Source organism: Eurosta solidaginis, chromosome 3, assembly GCF_040869045.1.
Source record: "Eurosta solidaginis isolate ZX-2024a chromosome 3, ASM4086904v1, whole genome shotgun sequence".
NCBI classification, from domain to species: domain Eukaryota; kingdom Metazoa; phylum Arthropoda; class Insecta; order Diptera; family Tephritidae; genus Eurosta; species Eurosta solidaginis.
In genome coordinates, this window is record NC_090321.1 from 231,281,903 (window position 1) to 231,301,790 (window position 19,888).

The window sequence follows — 19,888 nt, forward strand, 5'->3', positions numbered from 1 at the left end:
ACCTTTAAGAGTCAATCGAAGGGAATAGAATGTCGCAGATCTTATGGTAAAAGATATGTAGGTTTGACCGGGTCGATTTCTCCCCCAGCGGGTTAAGGGGTCAGAATATACCCGCGGTAGGTATGCCTGTCGTAAGAGGCAACTAAAATACCAGAATCGAGGGGATGTGTAGCGCAACCCTTCAGGTTGCTAGCGCAATATACAGCTTCTCCAAACCCAATTGTCAACCTCACCTATCCGCGGCGAATCCTGTTTCATAACAGACGAGGCTCTGGCGACCCCAAGCTCCTCATGGAACTCGGGGGTGGGGAGTTATGGCCTGAAGGTTTAATGTGGCCATATAAATCGTTCCCGAGATGGTCGGGCTAGCGCCTAAATGGTGCTGTGTTACCGGAGCGTACGGGATCTGTATCTGGCAAAGGACCATCACATCCATAACACTCCCCAAAGCCTTCGGGGAGCAACCTTATCGCTACAACAACAAGAACAACAACACTGGGTCGATTTATTAACCGATATCATGCCATCGATTTTTCGATAGGATTTGGGCTCAGGAAAAAATAGTTCCCCTACGCATACCCAAAAAAATAATTTTCGAGCCTGCGAAATTTAATTTTTTTAATTTTTTCGACTTTGATTTTTAAGGCTTTTTTCATGACCTACTAAAAAAAATTTCATTTGATTGTAAAATTTTCATGTATACCCTATCCGACCCAAATTTGCTAAAAACCTTGTCGATAACAGTTTTTGAAAAAAAAAAATTGATGAAAAAACCTTAAAAATCAAAGTCGAAAAAAAGTAAAAAAAAAAATGAAATATATCAAGCTCGAAAATTTTTTTTTTGGGTATGCGTAGTGGAACTTTTTTCCGGAGCCCAAATCCTATCAAAACATCGATATCGGTTAAATTTCGGCCATACAAATCGACCCACCCTAATGTAGGTAGGAATAATACCGTAAAAGCCGAGCCACAATCAACTTTTTCATATAGATGCGTTCAACGTAGTCTTATGCATGCCAATAACATCGCCACAATCACGCAAGATGTTGCGTTTTTAAATAAAAAGAAACTTCAGACTTAGCAATTGAAGTTTATTTCGCCTTGCCCATTCATATACAAAATTTCGCGCAACACTGTTATACACATTCTCACTATAGAAGAAAAATACCTGCTAACATATTCTGTGTATTATTCATTTGTTATATTGTAGTTTTTTAATTGCGAAAAATATTAGAAAAGTTACCAACAATTGCGAAAAATAATTTAACTTGCAAAGTTTGAAATCACCCTTAGCCAAAACAAATGTCGAATGCTTCTTTTTATCCTTTGCTTACAACAAAAGTTGGAAGTTGGCTACTTTTTCATGTCAGCTGGCGCCATTGTCGCTCGATTGCCGTGCTCCATAAGAACACGTACAATGTACTCATCATGCATAAGATTGCATTAATGCATTAAACGCATTTATATGGAAAACTGTTACACGACGGGGTTTTAAGGGTTTGAATATCAAAAACCGAGGCTAGTCATTCACAAAATTTAATCTTGTTTTATCTTTCAATTTTAAGTTTGAATGAAATATATTGGCATCAAAATTCCTGATATGCAGTAAGTGAACTCTACTGCTTTCTTGCTATGATCGGCAGTGTTTGGCAAGCGCTCCGAGTGTATTTCTGCCATCAAAAGCTCTCAGTGAAAACTCATCTGCCTTGCAGATGCCGTTCGGAGTCGGCATAAAACACGAAGGTCCCGTCCGGCCAATTTGTAGGAAAAATCAAGAGGACGCAAATTGGAAGAGAAGCTCGGCCTTAGATCTCTTCGGAGGTTATCGCGCCTTACATTTATTTTTTTTTTTAAATAGTTTAAAATTGATCCCTATCATATTTCGATCGAAATTATCCTGAAATAATCACGATTTGGCCAAAACTAGAAAACTATTCAGAACCAATGCCAAAAAGTTCTGAAAACAATTCCTAAATAAGTTCAAAATGATCCTGAATCAGTTTCGCATTGATCTCTAAATAAATCCCAAATGGTCCCGAAAACAATCCCGACAAGACCAAAATAAAAAAAAACCTTGGAAAATGCAATAAATTTTTCACCAAAGAAATGTTTCCCTCACTTCAGTTTATAGATTTTGTAATAACACAGAAAATGTTCATGTTTATTAAACGGATATCCTCCTTTTCGGAAAAACTCTTTTGATTTCACAAAGAAATTTCAATTCAATGGCAAAATGTGATTCACATTTAAAAAAAAGGTTAGAAAAATATTTTCAAAATGATGGTAATTTGAAAAAAAAAAAATAACGAAATGATCATATAATGGTTCTCAAATATTCGCAAAATATATCCAATAAGCTCCGGAAAAAAGTTACAAAAGAGCACCAAAATATTAATCCCAAAACAGTACTGAAAGAAATCTCAAAACGGTATTGTTTCGGTGACAGCTTACCTAATTTTGATATTGTCGTATTTAATTAACTTTTGTAAAAAATTTGTGGTAACATCTAGATTATAAAAACGAGAACCCTTTCATTGCCGATTTCAAGAAACTGGTACTTTTAGTTAGAAAAAAATTCGTAGGAAAATTTAACAACGCAAATCGGAAGAGAACCTCGGCCTTATTGTCCTCAGATATATATAGCACCTTGTGTTTATTTATTTATTTATTGCTCTCCTCTTTTGCTGTTTTGATGTAATTTATTTCCACTGCCTAACTTTTTATTCTTGTGTTTTTAAGCGCTCATAGATAACTTAATTTGAACTAACATAACGTTTCTTTCCTTCTACATTTCCCTTCCACCTTCAGTATCATGCCAAATTTTGTCAGATCCAGCAGAGGATGTCTGGGCCGAAAATTATCCGGCCAACATTTGAAAATTGTACTACGCAGATTATATCTCTTCCCCAATCTCTACGTTTTCTTCAACTTGTGCATCCTGTTTTTGTTTTCTTTCTCTTTTTCTACCTTTATACGTCGTCTTCAAAATTTCCTATTTTGTTTCATTAGTTTTTTCTTAATTTCTCGTATGCCCATTTCTTTTAGTTTTATTTTCTATTTTCCTTATTTTCTCTTTTAACTTTGCTTTCCTCTCCCTCTCTTTCCATTAACCTTTATCTTTCTTTTTCTATTTCGTTTACCTTAACATTTATTTACCTTTATCTTTCCCTTCTACTTTCTCTTTCTCTCTATCCTCTCTTTTCGCTTTCGATGTCACTTCTCTTTTAAGTAAAAATACTATCGGCTAAGAAAATATTCTATTTGCAAGTAGGGACATATAACAACGCATGATATAGAGTGGGAATCAGCATCGATTTCAAAATTACTAAATTCTCAATTCTTGGAAGCATTGACCGAATTCGATTCTTAAACGTATTGATATTGAATACTCTAATATACTCAATGTCTACAATGTACTCAGTACTTGAAAGAAGGGTTCAGTTACTATCTCTCTCCGCACCTCCGTATCTAAAATGGTATTGAATAACCAAAAAGAACTCGGAGCTCACATACTCTACCTTGGACATGTGCTGCTAACCAGTTCTGCAAATTCCCAGTTGACAATTTCGGGTTAATTACTATTACTTAAATTGCAAAATTACATTAGCTGACATCAGAGAGATTTCAATATTGCGATGTCTGAGAAACTTCATATGAAATACCTAATTCTTCAAATCACGATATCGAAATAGTCGATACTTCTCAATACTAATGATAAAACCATCTTCATCGTAAATAAGAAAAATTGTTAAATATTGTTCTTCGCTTTATCAGCTTATGAATTTAGAATATATACACACATACACCTTTACACGCTTTAAAATGTTGAGCCTTGTGGTAAATGAAGCATTTTAGTTAGTCCAGAAGCACAGCCAATCAGCAACAAAACATTAGTTTTATATAAAAAATAGATTGTTACAAACATACAAACATATACAACATACATTAATACACACACACATATAAGAACCACATTTTTGTAAAATGGCACTACTCCGATTTTGAAAAGGCATAGGAGTAATTTTAGCAAAAATAATACTAGAACAAGTAAGGAAGTCGTAAGTTCGGGTGAAACCGAACATTACATACCCAGCTGTACACTTGAAATGCTGTTGTTGTTTAATTTGTGCGCTTAATAGTGTTACAAGGCTGCGCAATAATACATATACATATGGTTCTATTCTGAACTAATTTTTATTCGAGTTATAGCTCCCGGAACATAGAAAATTGCTTAGTCATAAAAGAGACGGTGCCACGCCCATTTTCTAAAATTGAATAAATCCACTTGGGAAATGAAATACCATTGATATAAAGCTCTTTTTTGCAAAGATATAGCTCATTTTATTCGTCCACGAACCTTTTAAAAATCATTTATATAAAAGTGGGCGTGGTACTTAACCGATTTCGTTAATTTTTCTTCAAAGCATTCCTTATAGTAAAGGCAACATCTCTGCCGAATTTTGTTACGATAGGTTTAACGATTTTTGATTTATGATTAGTAATATTTGTAAAATTGATTTTATCACAAGTGGGCGGTGCCACGCCCATTTTTACCAAGAGTCTCAATATCAGTCCACACATCAAATTTCAACATCCTACGTGTATTATTTACTAAATAATCAGGTTTTTTGTGTTTTCCAAAATGTTATATATATAAAAAGTGGGCGTGGTTATCATCCGATTTCGCTAATTTTCAATACCAATCTATTCTGGGTCCAGATAAGCTCATGTACCAACTTTGGTGAAGATATCTCAATATTTACTCAAGTTATCGTGTTAACGGACAGACAGACAGACGGACGGACATGGCTTAATCAAATTTTTTTCAAAACTGATGATTTTGATATATGGAGGTCTATATCTATCTCGATTCCTTTATACCTGTACAACCAACCGTTATCCAATCAAAGTTATAATACCCTGTGTACAAGTACAGCTGGGTATAATTACCTCTAAAAAGTATTTTTTGACAAAAACTGTACCTATTGCTGTTTCGAAAAATAAGGACTTCATTATAAAACACATCATATCATAATTTCATATTTCCACACAAAAAGTGTTATACTAAATACATGAACATTCAAAATAAACAAGTGGAGGACAGCAAGGACATGGTTGGTGAATCAAAACAAAAAGTTCATTAAATAGAGACAGAGAGAGCTCTTAAAATGGTTCACTCAATTGAACGCAATGCAGTAAGAAAGTGCGAGGTATAAAACTGAAACAATTAATTAATATCAAATTTACATAGAAAGAGTTAAAAGTTAGGTATTATTGTTGTTGGTTTTTTATAGGCTAGTAGTGGTGCTGCTTGCTAGTTTAGGGTAGACTGGTAATTGTATTTGTGAGTTGAAGGGTAGGCAATTGTCAAAAATGAAAAATTTATGGAGAGTGAAACTAAAACCCAACTCTTGAGATTATACTTCATAAACTTACCCATAACCCTAGGTGGACACGTGGCATGATCGGGACCTGAAGTAGTTGACAATTCAGAATAATAGTTTCTATTTATTTAAAATACCGTGCAAATTCAAAAGTCTCGATTAAGTAGAGATAGTAGGACAATAGTTAAATAGGTAGTTATTTATATATTAGAATGGGTCGATTTATTAACCGATATCGCGCCATCGATTTTTCGATAGGATTTGCGCTCAGGAAAAAAGTTCAACTACGCATACCCATAAAAATAATTTTCGAGCCTGCGAAAAAAATGGCGAAATGGTAAATTTTTCAACCAAAATACTCACCAAAACTCAAAAAATATATTTTTTTTTTAAACTGTTATCTCCAGTTATAGTTTTTTGAGAAAAAAAAAATATATTTTTTGGGTTTTGGAGAAATTGACCATTTCGCCATTCTTTTTTTTCGCAGGCTCCAAAATTATTATCTCCAACGTTTTTACAACAGTTTTTTGGAAAAAAAAAATATTTTTTGGGGTTTGGGGAGTGTTTTGGTCGAAAAATTGACCATTCGTCATTTTTTTCGCAGGCTCGGAAATTATTTTTTTGGGTATGCGTAGAGGAACTTTTTTTCCTGAGCCCAAATCCTATCGAAAAACCGATAGCGCAATATCGGTTAACTTTCGTTCATATAAATCGACCCAGGTTAATATATATATGTATAATAGAGCGCAAAGCGTTCGAGGCGCTTGCAATTTTGGTTTCGCAGATAATATAGATATTATGTTTAGATAATTATTATGATTTTTTACGCTGATTTGTATAAAACAATTTTTTTAATTTTTTTTATTTACTACGCCTCCACATTGCTTTTGGTTAGTCACAAATGCATAGTTAAAAAACCTTTTTCGTGTGTAATTATTGATGTATTTTTTTTTTTTTTTTTTCAATATTTAATCTACCTGAAGAGTATAGTTAGCGTTTTTTAAATCTTACAATTTTTGTATAGGTTTTAGTCACAAGAACTTTCTGTTTAATAAATTTTTTGTTTACTAGTGTAATTTTTTGAAAATAAATTGTCAATGATCTAACAACTACTACGACTTGGTATTAGTAACTACGATTTCGTTGTTTTGGTTTTCTTTTGTAAACTACAAAATTATCAATTAAAAACTGCAACTGCTTGGCATTTTTTGTTTACTTCCAAATTCACAGAAGAAACCTAAAGAAATTTATGCAAGCTAAATAATATTCAAATAGAAGATGAAGTTATGTAACTACTAAAAGAAAAATTCTACTAAATGTTTATGAAGAAACTAGAAAACATTCTTTTTTGAAATGAGGTAAAGTAAAATTATTTTGAAACAAAAGAAAAACTTACAGAATAAAACGGCTACGAAATCGGTATCCTCGATAATCTTCAAAAGTATTTTTGAATTAACTTCTTCAATGCGATCGGGCAGATCCATGGCTTCCAGTGAGGTGAGGAAATCGAGCACACCCTCCTCATCCATAAGATCGCCATCATAGATGATTGGCTCTTTTTCCCTAAAATAAATTTAAATTGTTTATATTAGTTATACCGTCTTTTTCAAAGTTTAGTTGCAACTCTAAACATACGGTGAGTGAAATAAAAATTTTCAACCTTATTTCTGGTCTAGAAAGGCTACTTCCTGGAGGTCAGCCAAAAGCGGTTTCGAAAAAAAATAAATTCACTCCACCCTATTATACATAGATTGACATATTTATTTTCTAAAAAGGCTATTTAAATAATATTTAGCAACAGAAACCTATTTGAATTAAAATTTTTTAACAATTGTTTAATTATTAATTGATTATTTAATTAACGTGCTCTCATTTAGCTTAAAACCCCCTACGCGGCATGTAGCTCGGAAGGACAACAGAACCTAATGGAATGCCCGCAAAAGCTTTCGAGGCGAATTATTTCTTTTCATGTCATTCCTTTCTGTTCGCCTGCGCATGCCCCATACGGCTCGAAAAATAATGCAAAGTTGCCGAAAATAATGGTCGATAGCATATATAGAACATGAGCGTGGTGTTTCCTACACTAAAAAATCCTAAAAATAAGAAAAATAGTTATAAAAAAAAATTTTTTTTGATTGATTTTGCGTCATATAAATCCTTTTCTCAATCAAATAATTTTATTATAAGTTAAAAAATGTTTTTTTTTTAGTAAAATTTTTATTAGGAATAGATAAATATGTATAAAAAAATAGAATGTTGTTGTTGTAGCGATAAGGGCACTCCCCGAGAGCCTTGGGGAGTGTTAGCGATGTTGATGGTCTTTTTCCGGGTGCAAATCCGGTACGTTCCGGTAACAAGCACCATTAAGTCACCAGGCCGACCATCTCGGGAATGATTTAGGATGATCACATGCAACCTTCAAGATCATACCGCCCTAGTAACTGGATTCGACACGGGTAGGTGAGGTTGATAATTGGATTGGATAAGCAATATTTTTCGCTGGCAATACCTTTAAAGGGTTGCGCTACCCATTCCCTTGAATAAATTTGGTATTTTAGTCGCCTCTAACGACAGACATACCTGCCGCGGGTATATTCTAAGCACCCTAACCCGCAGCTGTCATGGCATGGGAACTCGAGTCGAGGTATGACGACAAAACGTTATTTAACAATTGAAGGCTAATAGCGAAAAACGTTGTAGGTGTCAATCACAATTTCTGAGGATATCAAAAAAATTACTCTTGTTATGAAATAGATCACAGTTCTTTTTTTCATTGTTTCCAGCTTATCACAAATTATGACAAATGGCGTATATATTGTGACGAATATTAGCAACACTAAGGGATACTATCATCTCTAAGCCGATACTAAGCAGTCACTTGTATGCACATAAACAAATCAATCATTATGTATACACATATGTATGTACAAGCAGCGGAGATATACTCACAAAAGTATGCAATCATCAGCAATGTAGTTTTCACATATACACACGCATATATTTATAGTTGGTAACTAAGTAGTAAATTCTAGAAGAAGAAACGCCTAGAAGTATGCGAACGAGACAGCAGAGAGTATAAAGGAGCGAAAGCTGAGTGAACAGCAATTTGTTTGATTTAAGCACGCTATTGGTTGCGAAGTATACGTGTTATTGCGAAGTACTTTCAAATTTGTCTAATAAATACCATTTTGCATTATTGAATATTGGAGTTATTTATTCGACAATTTAGCGATACGAACGTTAGTAGAAGATTTGGAATAAGCGGATTTACCGGAAATTCGTTACAATTGGTGTCAGAAGTGGGATTGCTAAATAAATTCCGAAGATTGGGAATACAACTTGGACATGGCAAAGTTAAGTGAATTAAGGATCCAGCAACTGAAAAAGGAGTTGGAGAACCGTGGATTGAATACAACCGGCAATAAGATCGAACTTCAAGCACGGCTACGAGACGCTATGGAGACGGAAGGAATTAATGTGGACGAGTATGTCTTTTATGCTGATGTGGAAGAGTCGGCGACTAAAATGGGGGAGAAGGTAGAGACTACGAATCCATTGGCAAGTGTTGACACTAACGCGATACAAGCAGTGTTGAGCAGTGTCGTCACAAATATCAAACGAAATGTCATCGCAACTGGAAAACCAGAAGACGTATATAGCATCCCAACTGGAATCACAGGAGACATGTATAACATCCAAGATTGAAGCACAAGAAACGCGTATTTCAGAAATGTCGACACATATTACATACAAGATGGAAACTCAACTGGAAAAACAGAAGACATATTTGACATCTCAGTTGGCTGAACAATTGAAAGCACAAGAGGTTCGCATATCCTCGCAGCTGGAGGCCCAGGAGATAAGGTTATCATCGAAGCTGGAGGCACAAGATACAAAACTTTTACAACTCGAGGACAAAATCGATGCTGAGATTGAAATATTGAGAGGTCGTATACAGGAACTGCAACTAAATCACCCAGCTGTTTCATCAACCAATCCGAAGGTAAAAACTCCATCTTTTGACGGCACTGTTCCTTTCCAGGTATTTAAGCTGCAATTTGAGAAGAGATCAGCAGTGACGAACTGGAATGCGGAATATAAAGTTGCTGCACTGTTCGTGGCATTGAAAGGGCCTGCAGCGGAAATCTTACAGACTATTCCAGAGTACGAACGGAGCAGTTATGAAGCATTGATGGCTGCTGTTGAACGACGTTACGGAAGCGAACACAGGAAACAGATATATCAAATAGAATAGCAAAACCATTACCAAAAAGCTAATGAGACTTTGCAAGAGTTTGCTTCGGATGTTGAAAGGTTGGCTTATTTGGCAAATGCGGACGCACCCGTGGAGTACACCGAGAGGGTAAAAATTCAGAGTTTTATAAATGGCATACGGGGCGTAGAAACGGAGCGAGCGACATATGCAAACCCAAAACCTACATTCACAGAAACGGTATCATATGCTCTGATTCATGAAAGAGCATCGCTTCTGTGTAAGCCAGCTTTCAAAGCACGGCGTGTGGAAGTAGAAAGCCCAGATTGGGTAGACACAATTTTGGAAGCACTGAAGGGATCAAAACAGAAAAATTCTGGAGTTATGATGTGTTTCAAGTGCGGTAACCCAGGTCACATTGTACGTCATTGCAGCACCGGTCCTCGTAGTTCCAACTTGGCTGGTCGTAAATGTAAAGCTGGATGAGGTAAGCAAGAGCAAGTTAGATGTATAGATCGAAAACTTGCCCCAGCTATAGAATGTCCTGTGATATCTATCTCGCAAATTGGAAGGAAATCGAGCCGTCTTACTGTCAAAGGAATTGTGGATGGCAAAGAACGTGAACTGACTGTAGATACTGGCGCATCTCATTCCTTAATCCGATCTGATTTGGTCAACAGGAGAGTAAAGCCATTACCTGGAGCAAGGTTTCGTACGGTCACTGGCGAGTATAACCAAGTGGTATGTGAGGTCTTAATTGGAAAGGTCACGATTCTACACAAATTCGTTGTGGCGGAGATCGTTGATGAAGTCATATTGGGAGTGAACTTCTTAGTTGACCATGACATAAGAATTGACATACAAAGAAGAAATATGCACTATAAGAACCAGCATATACCACTTAACTTCAATTTGGAAAAAGGGTTCAGCAGTAATCGAGTATTGGTGGAGAAGACTCGCCAAAGGCCACGAAAGTCAAAGGTAAAGGTTGATGGAACGAATGGGCCAAACAAAGCAAAATCCAAGATAACTGCGAGAGAAACACTTGCATTGACAAACCAAAATGGACGCACTAAAACGGAAGAAAGAATTTCGCAGAAAGAATGCAAGGGTGGTTTCAAGCCAGTGAACGCTATTATTGTGTAAAATCGGAACGATGCTGATTATGCAAAGCCAATCCGTCAAGCGCAAGCTCTACGAACTAGTTCATTGGCCAAACAATGGAGTATGAGGGAACGAACCAGGGTTATGAGTAGTATGATGAAACACAGGTACGACGAGAACAACAATTCGGAAGGTGTCTTGGAGGAAAGTTGGTACTGTTATACAACACTCATCGGCGGAAAAGTGTTTCATCCAAATTCCGGTGCAGTTGGGAAGGCTCATACAAAGTTGTGAGGAGGATCATACAAACCATTGGGAAACCAGGAAATAGAAGGGTGGTTCATTTGGAGAGGCTAGCAGCGGTTAGATCGAGAGATTTGTCTGATCGGGACGATCAGACTTAGGTGGAGGGCAGTGTGATGAATATTAGCAACACTAAGGGATACTATCATCTCTAAGCCGATACTAAGCAGTCACGTGTATGCACATAAACAAATCAATCATTATGTATACACATATGTACGTACAAGCAGCGGAGAGATACTCACAAAAGTATGCAATCATCAGCAAAGTAGTTCTCATATATACACACGCATATGGTTACGCGAGAGGCTATAAACGTGCATCTGTAGTTTATAGCTAGTAAGTTAGTTAGAATAAGTCCGTAGTGTTACCAGAGTTTGTTTTAACGACCAAACTGAAAACCTCTATCAAAAACCAGGACCTATGTTATAAAAGAACTCCGTCCTCTTGGCAAATACTAGAAGCTTCATAGGATTTAAGCCACTTGCTGCTTCTAGATCTGACAGCTGTATCACTCCTAATAGCTGGAGTCTTAGCCTGGCAAGCACAGGGCAAGAGCACAGAACGTGCTCGATCGTTTCCTCCTCCAGCCCGTACTTCCTACATCTGCTATCACTGACCAAGCCTAATTTAAAGGCATGTGACGCCAGAGGGCAGTGTCCAGTCAGAATACCCGTCATGAGTATACAGTCCTCTCTTTTTAATGATAGAAGCAACTTTATTAGTCTAAGGTTGTAAGACCTGCACATAATCTTCGAGACTTTACAGCCCCGCGCTTGAACCCACGCCTTTCCTGCTTGGTCGATCATGTGCACCTCTCGCCTTCGTTTAATTTCGCCCAGTCTAATTGGGACGTCTACGGAGCAAGCTTCAAGGGATGCGCCCTTTTTAGGCAGTTCATCCGCTTTTTCATTCCCATCTATTCCCATATGCCCTGGGACCCAATATAGATGTATACTTCTCCCTGTACCGATTCCCTCCAGGGACTACTTACACTATAACAAGCATTTAGATGCTGTCCTATGCGAGATTATTGCCTTAATGGCTGCTTGACTGTCAATATAAAAGTTAACACGATTGCAGCTTGGGTTATTTTCTTCCAGGGTTTCTACTGCTTTGGTTACGGCTACTATTTCCGATTGGAAACGCTACAGTAATCCGGCAGCCTGTAGGATCTGTTTATTACCACAGACCCTACTCCTTCCACTACTTTGGAACCATCTGTGTACACGTGTTTCGCCTCGTCCGCCATTTCAGCACCCTTGCGCCAACAGTTCACCTCTATTGTGGCCTTAAGATAGCCCTCGAAGCGCAGATAGGGAATCAGGTGGTCTGTTCGTCTTGTTATTGATGACGCTATACTACTATGGCCGTATGGTCGGCGCTCAAGCTGCCCCGAGGCACCTGGTTCCAGTTGTTAACGTATGTTCTTTGCTACCAGGTCTACAGGTGGAATGTGCAGAATGGCATGCAGTGCAGCTGTCGGGGTTGTTTTCAGGGCTCCCGTAATACTAAGCATTGATAGTCTGCATACCCCCTCTAATTTTTTGAAGTAGGTTGCTTTTTGTGTGGCTTTCCACCAAACAAAAACTCCATAGTATAGGATAGGGCTTACAATCGCTGTAAAACCCCAATGAGAAAGAGAGAGCGATAAGCCCCACGTACACGCCAGCATTCGTTTACATGGATAAAGTGCCGTTGAATCCTTCTTCACACTTTCGCTCCACGTTGAGCTTCCATGACAGCTTACTGTCTAGGATGATTCCTAGATACTTTGTGCAAGGTTCTCCGACATTTGATACCCAGGTACGAATATCCCTAAGCGCCCGATCCATCAAAGAGCTAATCGTTGAAAGGCACTTTCCACTTATGATAATTGCAACGTCATCCGCGTAAGTCGTAAGTTTTGCGGGTCCCTCATCAAATCGCCTGAGCAGTTGGTTCATGACCAGCGTCCACAGCAGAGGTGATATCACCCCTCCCTGCGGCGTTCCCCTGACAACTGATTTCGAGGCCTCATACAATCCCCATTGTGATGTAATCTTCCTGCAATTTAACATGCAGCCGATCCGTCTGATTAAGGCTGGATGTACTTTAATGTAATTAAAACCATCCACAATTGCCCATTTAGAGACATTATTGAAAGCCCCGGCAATGTCTAAGAAGACTGCTAGAGCATATTCCTTATATTCCAGGGCTTTCCCTACGGTTATTACCACCCTATGCAATGCGGTACCGACTTGCATTTGGTGTACGCATGTTGTGTTTTGGAGAGCAGCTTTTCATCCACGTTGGACTTTATGTACACATCTATCAGCCGCACAAAGGTTTTGAGCAGAAATGATGTTAAGCTAATGGGCCTATAATCTTTGGGATACACGTGACCGGTCTTTCCCGCCTGGTAGGAAAGCTACACGAGCAGATATCCAAGAGTGCGGTACATGATTCAGTCTTATGCACCCATCGACTATTATTTTAAGCCATTCCACGACCGCCCTACTTGAAACTTGTAGCATGGCCGGGAATATAGCATCTGGTCCCCGCGATTTAAACTTAGAAAACGCCTTCATTGCCCACTCGATCTTGGTATCGGTCACCAAGCCTGGCACTACCCGCTCCGTGATCGAAGTGTGAGTGCTGTCTGCTGCCTCTTCTAAACCATCTCCCGATGGGAAATGTGTATCGAGAAGAACCTCAAGTGACTCCTCACTATTACGTGACCATTCCCCGTTCTCTTTCTTTATTAGTCCCTGGACTATATTTCCCCTTGCTAGGACTTTTCTCAACCGTGCTGTTTCGCTGGAGCACTCTATGTCCGTACAGAAAATTTTCTATGAGATTCTCTTCGCCCTAGAAATTTCACGCTTGTAGATCCTCAGTAGATCCCTGTACTCGTCCCGACCCGCTTCACTTTCCACGGTCTTTGAAAAACATTTACATATTTAAACATTTAAACATTTCTTTTACCTGTCTTCTTAGAAGGCTCAGCTCATTGTTCCACCATGGCGGCTTTGCTTTTCCTCTGAATCTTCTTATAGGGCAAGCTTTGTTATACGCAGCCATAAGCGTCCTTGTTAGAAATTCATTAGACTCCTCCAGTTCTTACACATTGGCAACCTCTTTGGGTTGTCCCAGTTTTTTTTTCTACCTGTTTCTCGAATTTAGTCCAGTTTGTTGACCTAGGGTTTCTAAAGGTTCCTCCCTTCTCTACCCTCTTTAGGGGGATGCTGAAGCTGTTATACGCATGGTCGGAGAAGGATGGTCTATCAAGAACCATCCAATCATACCTTGATATATCACGTTCGGAGCTCAGTGTAATATCCAAAACATTGCTGGATGTTGGACCAATGTATGTAGGGACATTTCCCCTGTTGGCTATCTGCAAATTGGTTTGCAGGATATAACAAAATAAAGATTCGCCTCTCTCGTTCGTATCGCCTTCTCCCCACGCATTGTGGTGTGCATTTGCAAAGTAGCTGGTAACTAGGTAGTAAATTCTAGAAGAAGAAACGCCTAGAAGTATGCGAACGAGACAGCAGAGAGTATAAAAGAGCGAAAGCTGAGTAAGCAGCAATCAGTTTGATTTAAGCACGCTATTGGTTGAGAAGTATACGTGTTATTGTGAAGTACTTTCAAAGTTGTCTAATAAAGACCAATTTGCATTATTGCATATTGGAGTTATTTAGTCGACAATTTAGCGATACGAACGTTAGTAGAAGATTTGAAATAAGCGGAATTCTCCGAAATTCGCTACAATATGATACTGCCTAAATTGATATTTCCTCAAAGAAGGAGGGCAATACTGCACTGGTACTGGTTATCTGCAAGTAGTCATTGCGATCAGAAATTGGCGCTTACAACGTTTTTCGCTTTCGCCTTCGACATAACGAAAAAAAAAATTGAAGGCCGAACGAAATTGATTGAGAATAGAGAGTGCTAGACAAAATGGCTAAAAGAAAATTCGTTCGCAATACAGAATGATGCCCTAACATTCATGTAATGTTAGAATTATCCACTGATTAAATAAGTTAAAGAGTTCAAATTAAAAACTAGCATAACTACAAATAACCAATTATGAAGTTACATTAATCATGTAAATAAATTAAAAAGTAAAATTGCAACTAATAACTAATTCAGTAAAACAGTTAAAATCGTGAGATCAATAATAGCAAATTAAACAATAAATTAAAAAAAATATTTATTAGACATGTTTCTGAAAATAATGAATCACTAATACTTAACTAGAAGAAGCAGATAAATTTCTTTATTAATTGTATACTCAAGAGCAGCTCAATGTGATTAATAATCACAATTTTTAAAAGATCGCAATTTTGTGCATTGAACTTAATTTAAATACGTGACTAAATTAAAAAATATCCTTCAATTACCTAAAGTACGTGAGTGCTGGGAAATTTTTGATTCCGTATTGTTTTGCTAGTCGTTTGTCGTTAATCTTAACGAAATCAACACCAAATGAATCGGTGTCATCGTCGATTTTTTCTAGTTCAGCTAATACTTTATCACAGGTGAGACAGCTTCGCGCGTCTGAAAAGAAAAACAGTAGGTTTTAATAACAGCAGCTTTTAACGATTTTCTGTTAAGTAATTTTGAAAAATTATTTGTTATTAACTATCCATCTTTATTTTTAATGTTTTTAATTTAACAAGTAGAGTACTTGACAGAATTTGTTCCACCAGAAAATAGGTTTGCCCACATTTGAAAAGCGAGCTTCGCTTCCGTTCTTCGCGCCATCCCGTTGTCTTCAACTTTGTCTTACATTTTTCTTCTTATTCTTGTCCATTCATTATTCCTTTTATCTTCCTCCCAATCCCTAACCCATTTCCACTCTCGATACCACCCCTACTGCCACTTGCACCCTCACACATGCTCATACTTTCACTCTCATTTCTAGTCCCAATTCCATTCTTAGTCCCACCTCACTCCCAGTTCTACTGCCTCGGCCTTTCCCACTCCGACTACCTTTCCCCTCTCCCACTTTCGATACCACCCCTAAGCCCACACCCATTTCCACCCCACTCCTACTTTCACTCGCATTCCTGGTCCCTGTTCCATTCCTAGTTCCACCTCACTCACAGTTCTACTCCCTCGCCCATTCCCACCCTTCTACGTCTCTTAACTAAATTTCCTCATATATGAAGTCTATACATCAAATATATAATACCGGCTTCACCTAACCGGCCGATTTCATGAACTTAATTTTTATAAACCACTACGAAACTAAATGAAACCAACGCAAGTACAGCTTCTGCCTTTCCCTCCTCCTTTTGATCCTTCTCTCGCCTCCGTATCTTCCCCCTTTCACTTTTTCGATTTTTTTTTCTACATACATATACATACCAGGCCAACTAATATTGGTTTGAGCGTCAACAAAGTACACAGTCCTATCTAGGAACCATTCTATACAGTGAGTTGTCGTGGAAGCTCAAATTGAAGGAGAGAGTGAAAAAAACCTTGACGGCACCTTATGCAAGAAATATAGTGTTGGGGTGCACGTGGGGTCTATCGCTATAGCGTTAACAACTGTAACGAGGCTCAGTGCCTCGGGCAGCTTGAGCGCAGACCATATGACCATAGTAGTATAACGTCTTCAGTTACAAGACGAACAGACTACCTGATTCCGTATCTGCGCTTCGAAGGGACTCTTAGAGGCACAATAGAGGTGGATGGTTGGCGCAAATGACCCAAACGGCAGATGCGGTGATACATGTGTACACCGATGGTTCCAAAGTAATGGAAGGAGTAGGGTCTGCGGTACACGGCGCTGGTCCATAAATAAACAGATCCTGTAAGCTGCCAGATCACTGTAGTGTTTTTCAGGCGGAAGTAGTAGCCGAAGAAACACTGGAAGAAAATAGCTTAAACTGCAGCCGCGTCAACTTTTATATATTGACAACCAACCAGCAATTAAGGCAATAATCGCGCACCGCACAACATCTAAAAGTGTATTAGAATGAAAGAAATCCGTGGAAAGAATCGAGATAGAGAGAAGCATACATCTATATTGGGTCCCACGGCATATGGGAATAGATGGAAATGAAAAGTGGATGAGCTAGCTAAAAATGGCGCATCACTCGAAGCTTGTTTTGTAGACGTCGCAATTAGATTGGGTAAGATTGAGAGAAGGCCAGAATTACACATGAACGACGTAACAGGCAATGTGTGGACTCATGCTCGGGGCTGGTAAGTGTCCAAGATCATGTGTAGGTATTAAAACCTTGGACTTACAAAAGTTAATCCTATCATGAGGAGACTCATGACGGGTATTCTGACTGCACACTGCCTTCGGGCGTCACATGGTTCTCGAATAGGCTTGGTCAGTGATACAAGATGTAGGATGCCCCAGAAGGAAACAATAGAGCAGGTTTTGTGCTTTGTCCTGCGCTTATCCAGCTAAGACTCCAGCTATTATGAGTAATACTGTTGTCAGATATGATATGGAAGCAGCAAGTGGCATGGGTTCTAGAAACCTTTTTGTATTTGTCAAAGGGACGGAGTTATTTTATAACAAAGGTAACACGTTGGACTTATTCAGTCTATTTGAGATCCTCATGGACCGGTTAGTTCAACCTAGCCTTGGCTTTTCACAATTTAGGTAAGCCTTTTTATTCTGATTGTTTCAATTATAGTTTTCGAACAAAATCCCTATTGCACCATAATTAAGTTAATATCTACTTGTATGCAGATAATTATTCAGTGAGTGTGCAGTGACTCAATTAAAAAAAATATTTTTTTTTTGTAAACAGAAAGAGCAAATATAAAATTTTGCAAATTAAAAAGAACAACATTTCATGTCTTAAATCTCAGAGATTGTTGTAGGTACCCAGAGATTGCGCTTTCAGATAATTTAATCAGATCTTGTTGCATTCAAATTTCTTTAGTAGTTACTTAAAACGAATGATGATACATTGAAATGACGACTCTTGATGCCCAGAAATAGCCTATACCCCACAATGCTATTTTTATTAAGCTAGAATAATATTATTTAGTTGTTCATTTGCCATAAGCGAGTATATTTAGTATGTGAGTACCAGTGGCGTAACAATAGGGTGGAAGGGCTGGCAAAATGCCACGGGCCCCCGGCCCAAGTGGGCCCCAGGCAAAGAGGCGGCAAGCTCAGAAATATTTTTATACTCAGCTGAGCAGAGCTCACAGAGTATATTAACTTTGTTCGCATAACGGTAATCCGTAACGGCATAAACTAATCGAAATAGATATAGACTTCTATATATCAAAATGATCTGGGTGAAAAAAGAAATTCATTTATCCATGTCCCTCCGTCCGTCTGTCCGTCCGTCTGTAAACACGATAACTTGAGTAAATTTTGAGGTATCTTGATGAAATTTGGTATGTAGGTTCCTGGGCGCTCATCTCAAATTGCTATTTAAAATTAACGAAATCGGACTACAACCACGCCCACTTTTTCGATATCGAAAATTTTGAAAAACCGAAAAAGTGCGATAATTCATTACCAAAGACGGATAAAGCGATGAAACTTGGTACGTACGTTGACCTTATGACGCAAAATAGAAAATTAGTAAAATTTTGGATAATGGGCGTGGCACCGCCCACTTTTAAAAGAAGGTAATTTAAAAGTTTTGCAAGCTGTAATTTCGCAGTCGTTGAAGATATCATGATGAAATTTGGCAGGAACGTTACTATTACTATATGTGAGCTTAATAAAAATTTGCAAAATCGGATGACAAACACGCACACTTTAAAAAAAAAAATTTTTTAAGTCAAATTTTAACAAAAAATTTAAAATCTTTACAGTATATAAGTAAATTATGCCAACATTCAACTCCAGTAATGATATGGTGCAATAAAATTCAACAAAAATAAAAGAAAGTTTCAAAATGGGCGTGGCTCCGCCCTTTTTCACTTAATTCGTTTAGAATACTTTTAATGCCATAAGTCGAACAAAAATTTACCAATCCTTGTGAAATTTGGTAGGTGCATAGATTCTATGACGATAACTGTTTTCTGTGAAAATGGGCGAAATCGGTTGAAGCCACGCCCAGTTTTTATACACAGTCGACCAGCTGTCCTTCCGCTCGGCCGTTAACACGATAACTTGATCAAAAATCTATATATCTTAACTAAACTTAGTTCACTTACTTATCTGAACTCAGTTTATCTTGGTATGAAATATGGCCGAAATCCGACTATGACCACGCCCACTATTCCGATATCGAAAATTACGAAAAATGAAAAAAATGCCATAATTCTATACCAAATATGAAAAAAGAGATGAAAAATGCTAATTGGATTGGTTTATTGACGCAAAATATAACTTTAGAAAAAACTTTGTAAAATGGGTGTGACACCTACCACATTAAGTAGAAGAAAATGAAAAAGTTCTGCAGGGCGAAATCAAAAGCCCTTGAAATCTTGGCAGGAATACTTTTCGTGGTATGACATAAATAAATAACTTAGCGGTACCTAACAGAAGATGTTCTGGGTTACCCTGGTCCACATTTTGATCGATATCTCGAAAACGCCTTCACATATACAACTAAGGGCTACTCCGTTTTAAAACCCTCATTAATACCTTTAATTTGATACCCATATCGTACAACACACATTCTAGAGTCACCCCTGGTCCACCTTTATGGCGATATGCTGAAATCACGTCCACCTATAGAACTATGGCTCACTCCCTTTTAAAATACTCTTTAATACCTTCCATTTGAAACCCACATCATACAAACACATTCCAGGGTTACACTAGGTTCATTTTGCTAAATGGTGATTTCCCTTATTTTGTCTCCAAAGCTCTCAGCTGAGTAAGTAATGTTCGGTTAAACCCGAACTTAGTCTTCCTTACTTGTTTTACATTGTACTCAAATACTCATATTTTATTTGA

The 19,888-nt window shown here is 37.9% G+C and overlaps 1 protein-coding gene across 17 annotated transcripts in view; it reads right to left on the minus strand.

The window, feature by feature from the left end:
* Nucleotides 1-19,888, minus strand: part of hlk (hulk) — a 167,353-nt gene that overhangs the window by 122,339 nt on the left and 25,126 nt on the right. For 11 of the 17 annotated variants that reach the window (XR_010951265.1, XM_067775482.1, XM_067775477.1 and 8 more), the window contains exons 3-5: nucleotides 15,393-15,549; nucleotides 6,781-6,947; nucleotides 5,437-5,472 (exon numbers count right to left, since the gene is read on the minus strand). Coding sequence is in view for 16 of the 17 variants with exons in the window: in XM_067775482.1 (XP_067631583.1) it covers nucleotides 5,437-5,472; nucleotides 6,781-6,947; nucleotides 15,393-15,549 (360 nt within the window). In the remaining variant the exon portion in view is untranslated. The remainder of the gene's footprint in view (nucleotides 1-5,436; nucleotides 5,473-6,780; nucleotides 6,948-15,392; nucleotides 15,550-19,888) is intronic. The other 6 variants (XM_067775487.1, XM_067775485.1, XM_067775479.1 and 3 more) reach the window with 1 other exon arrangement.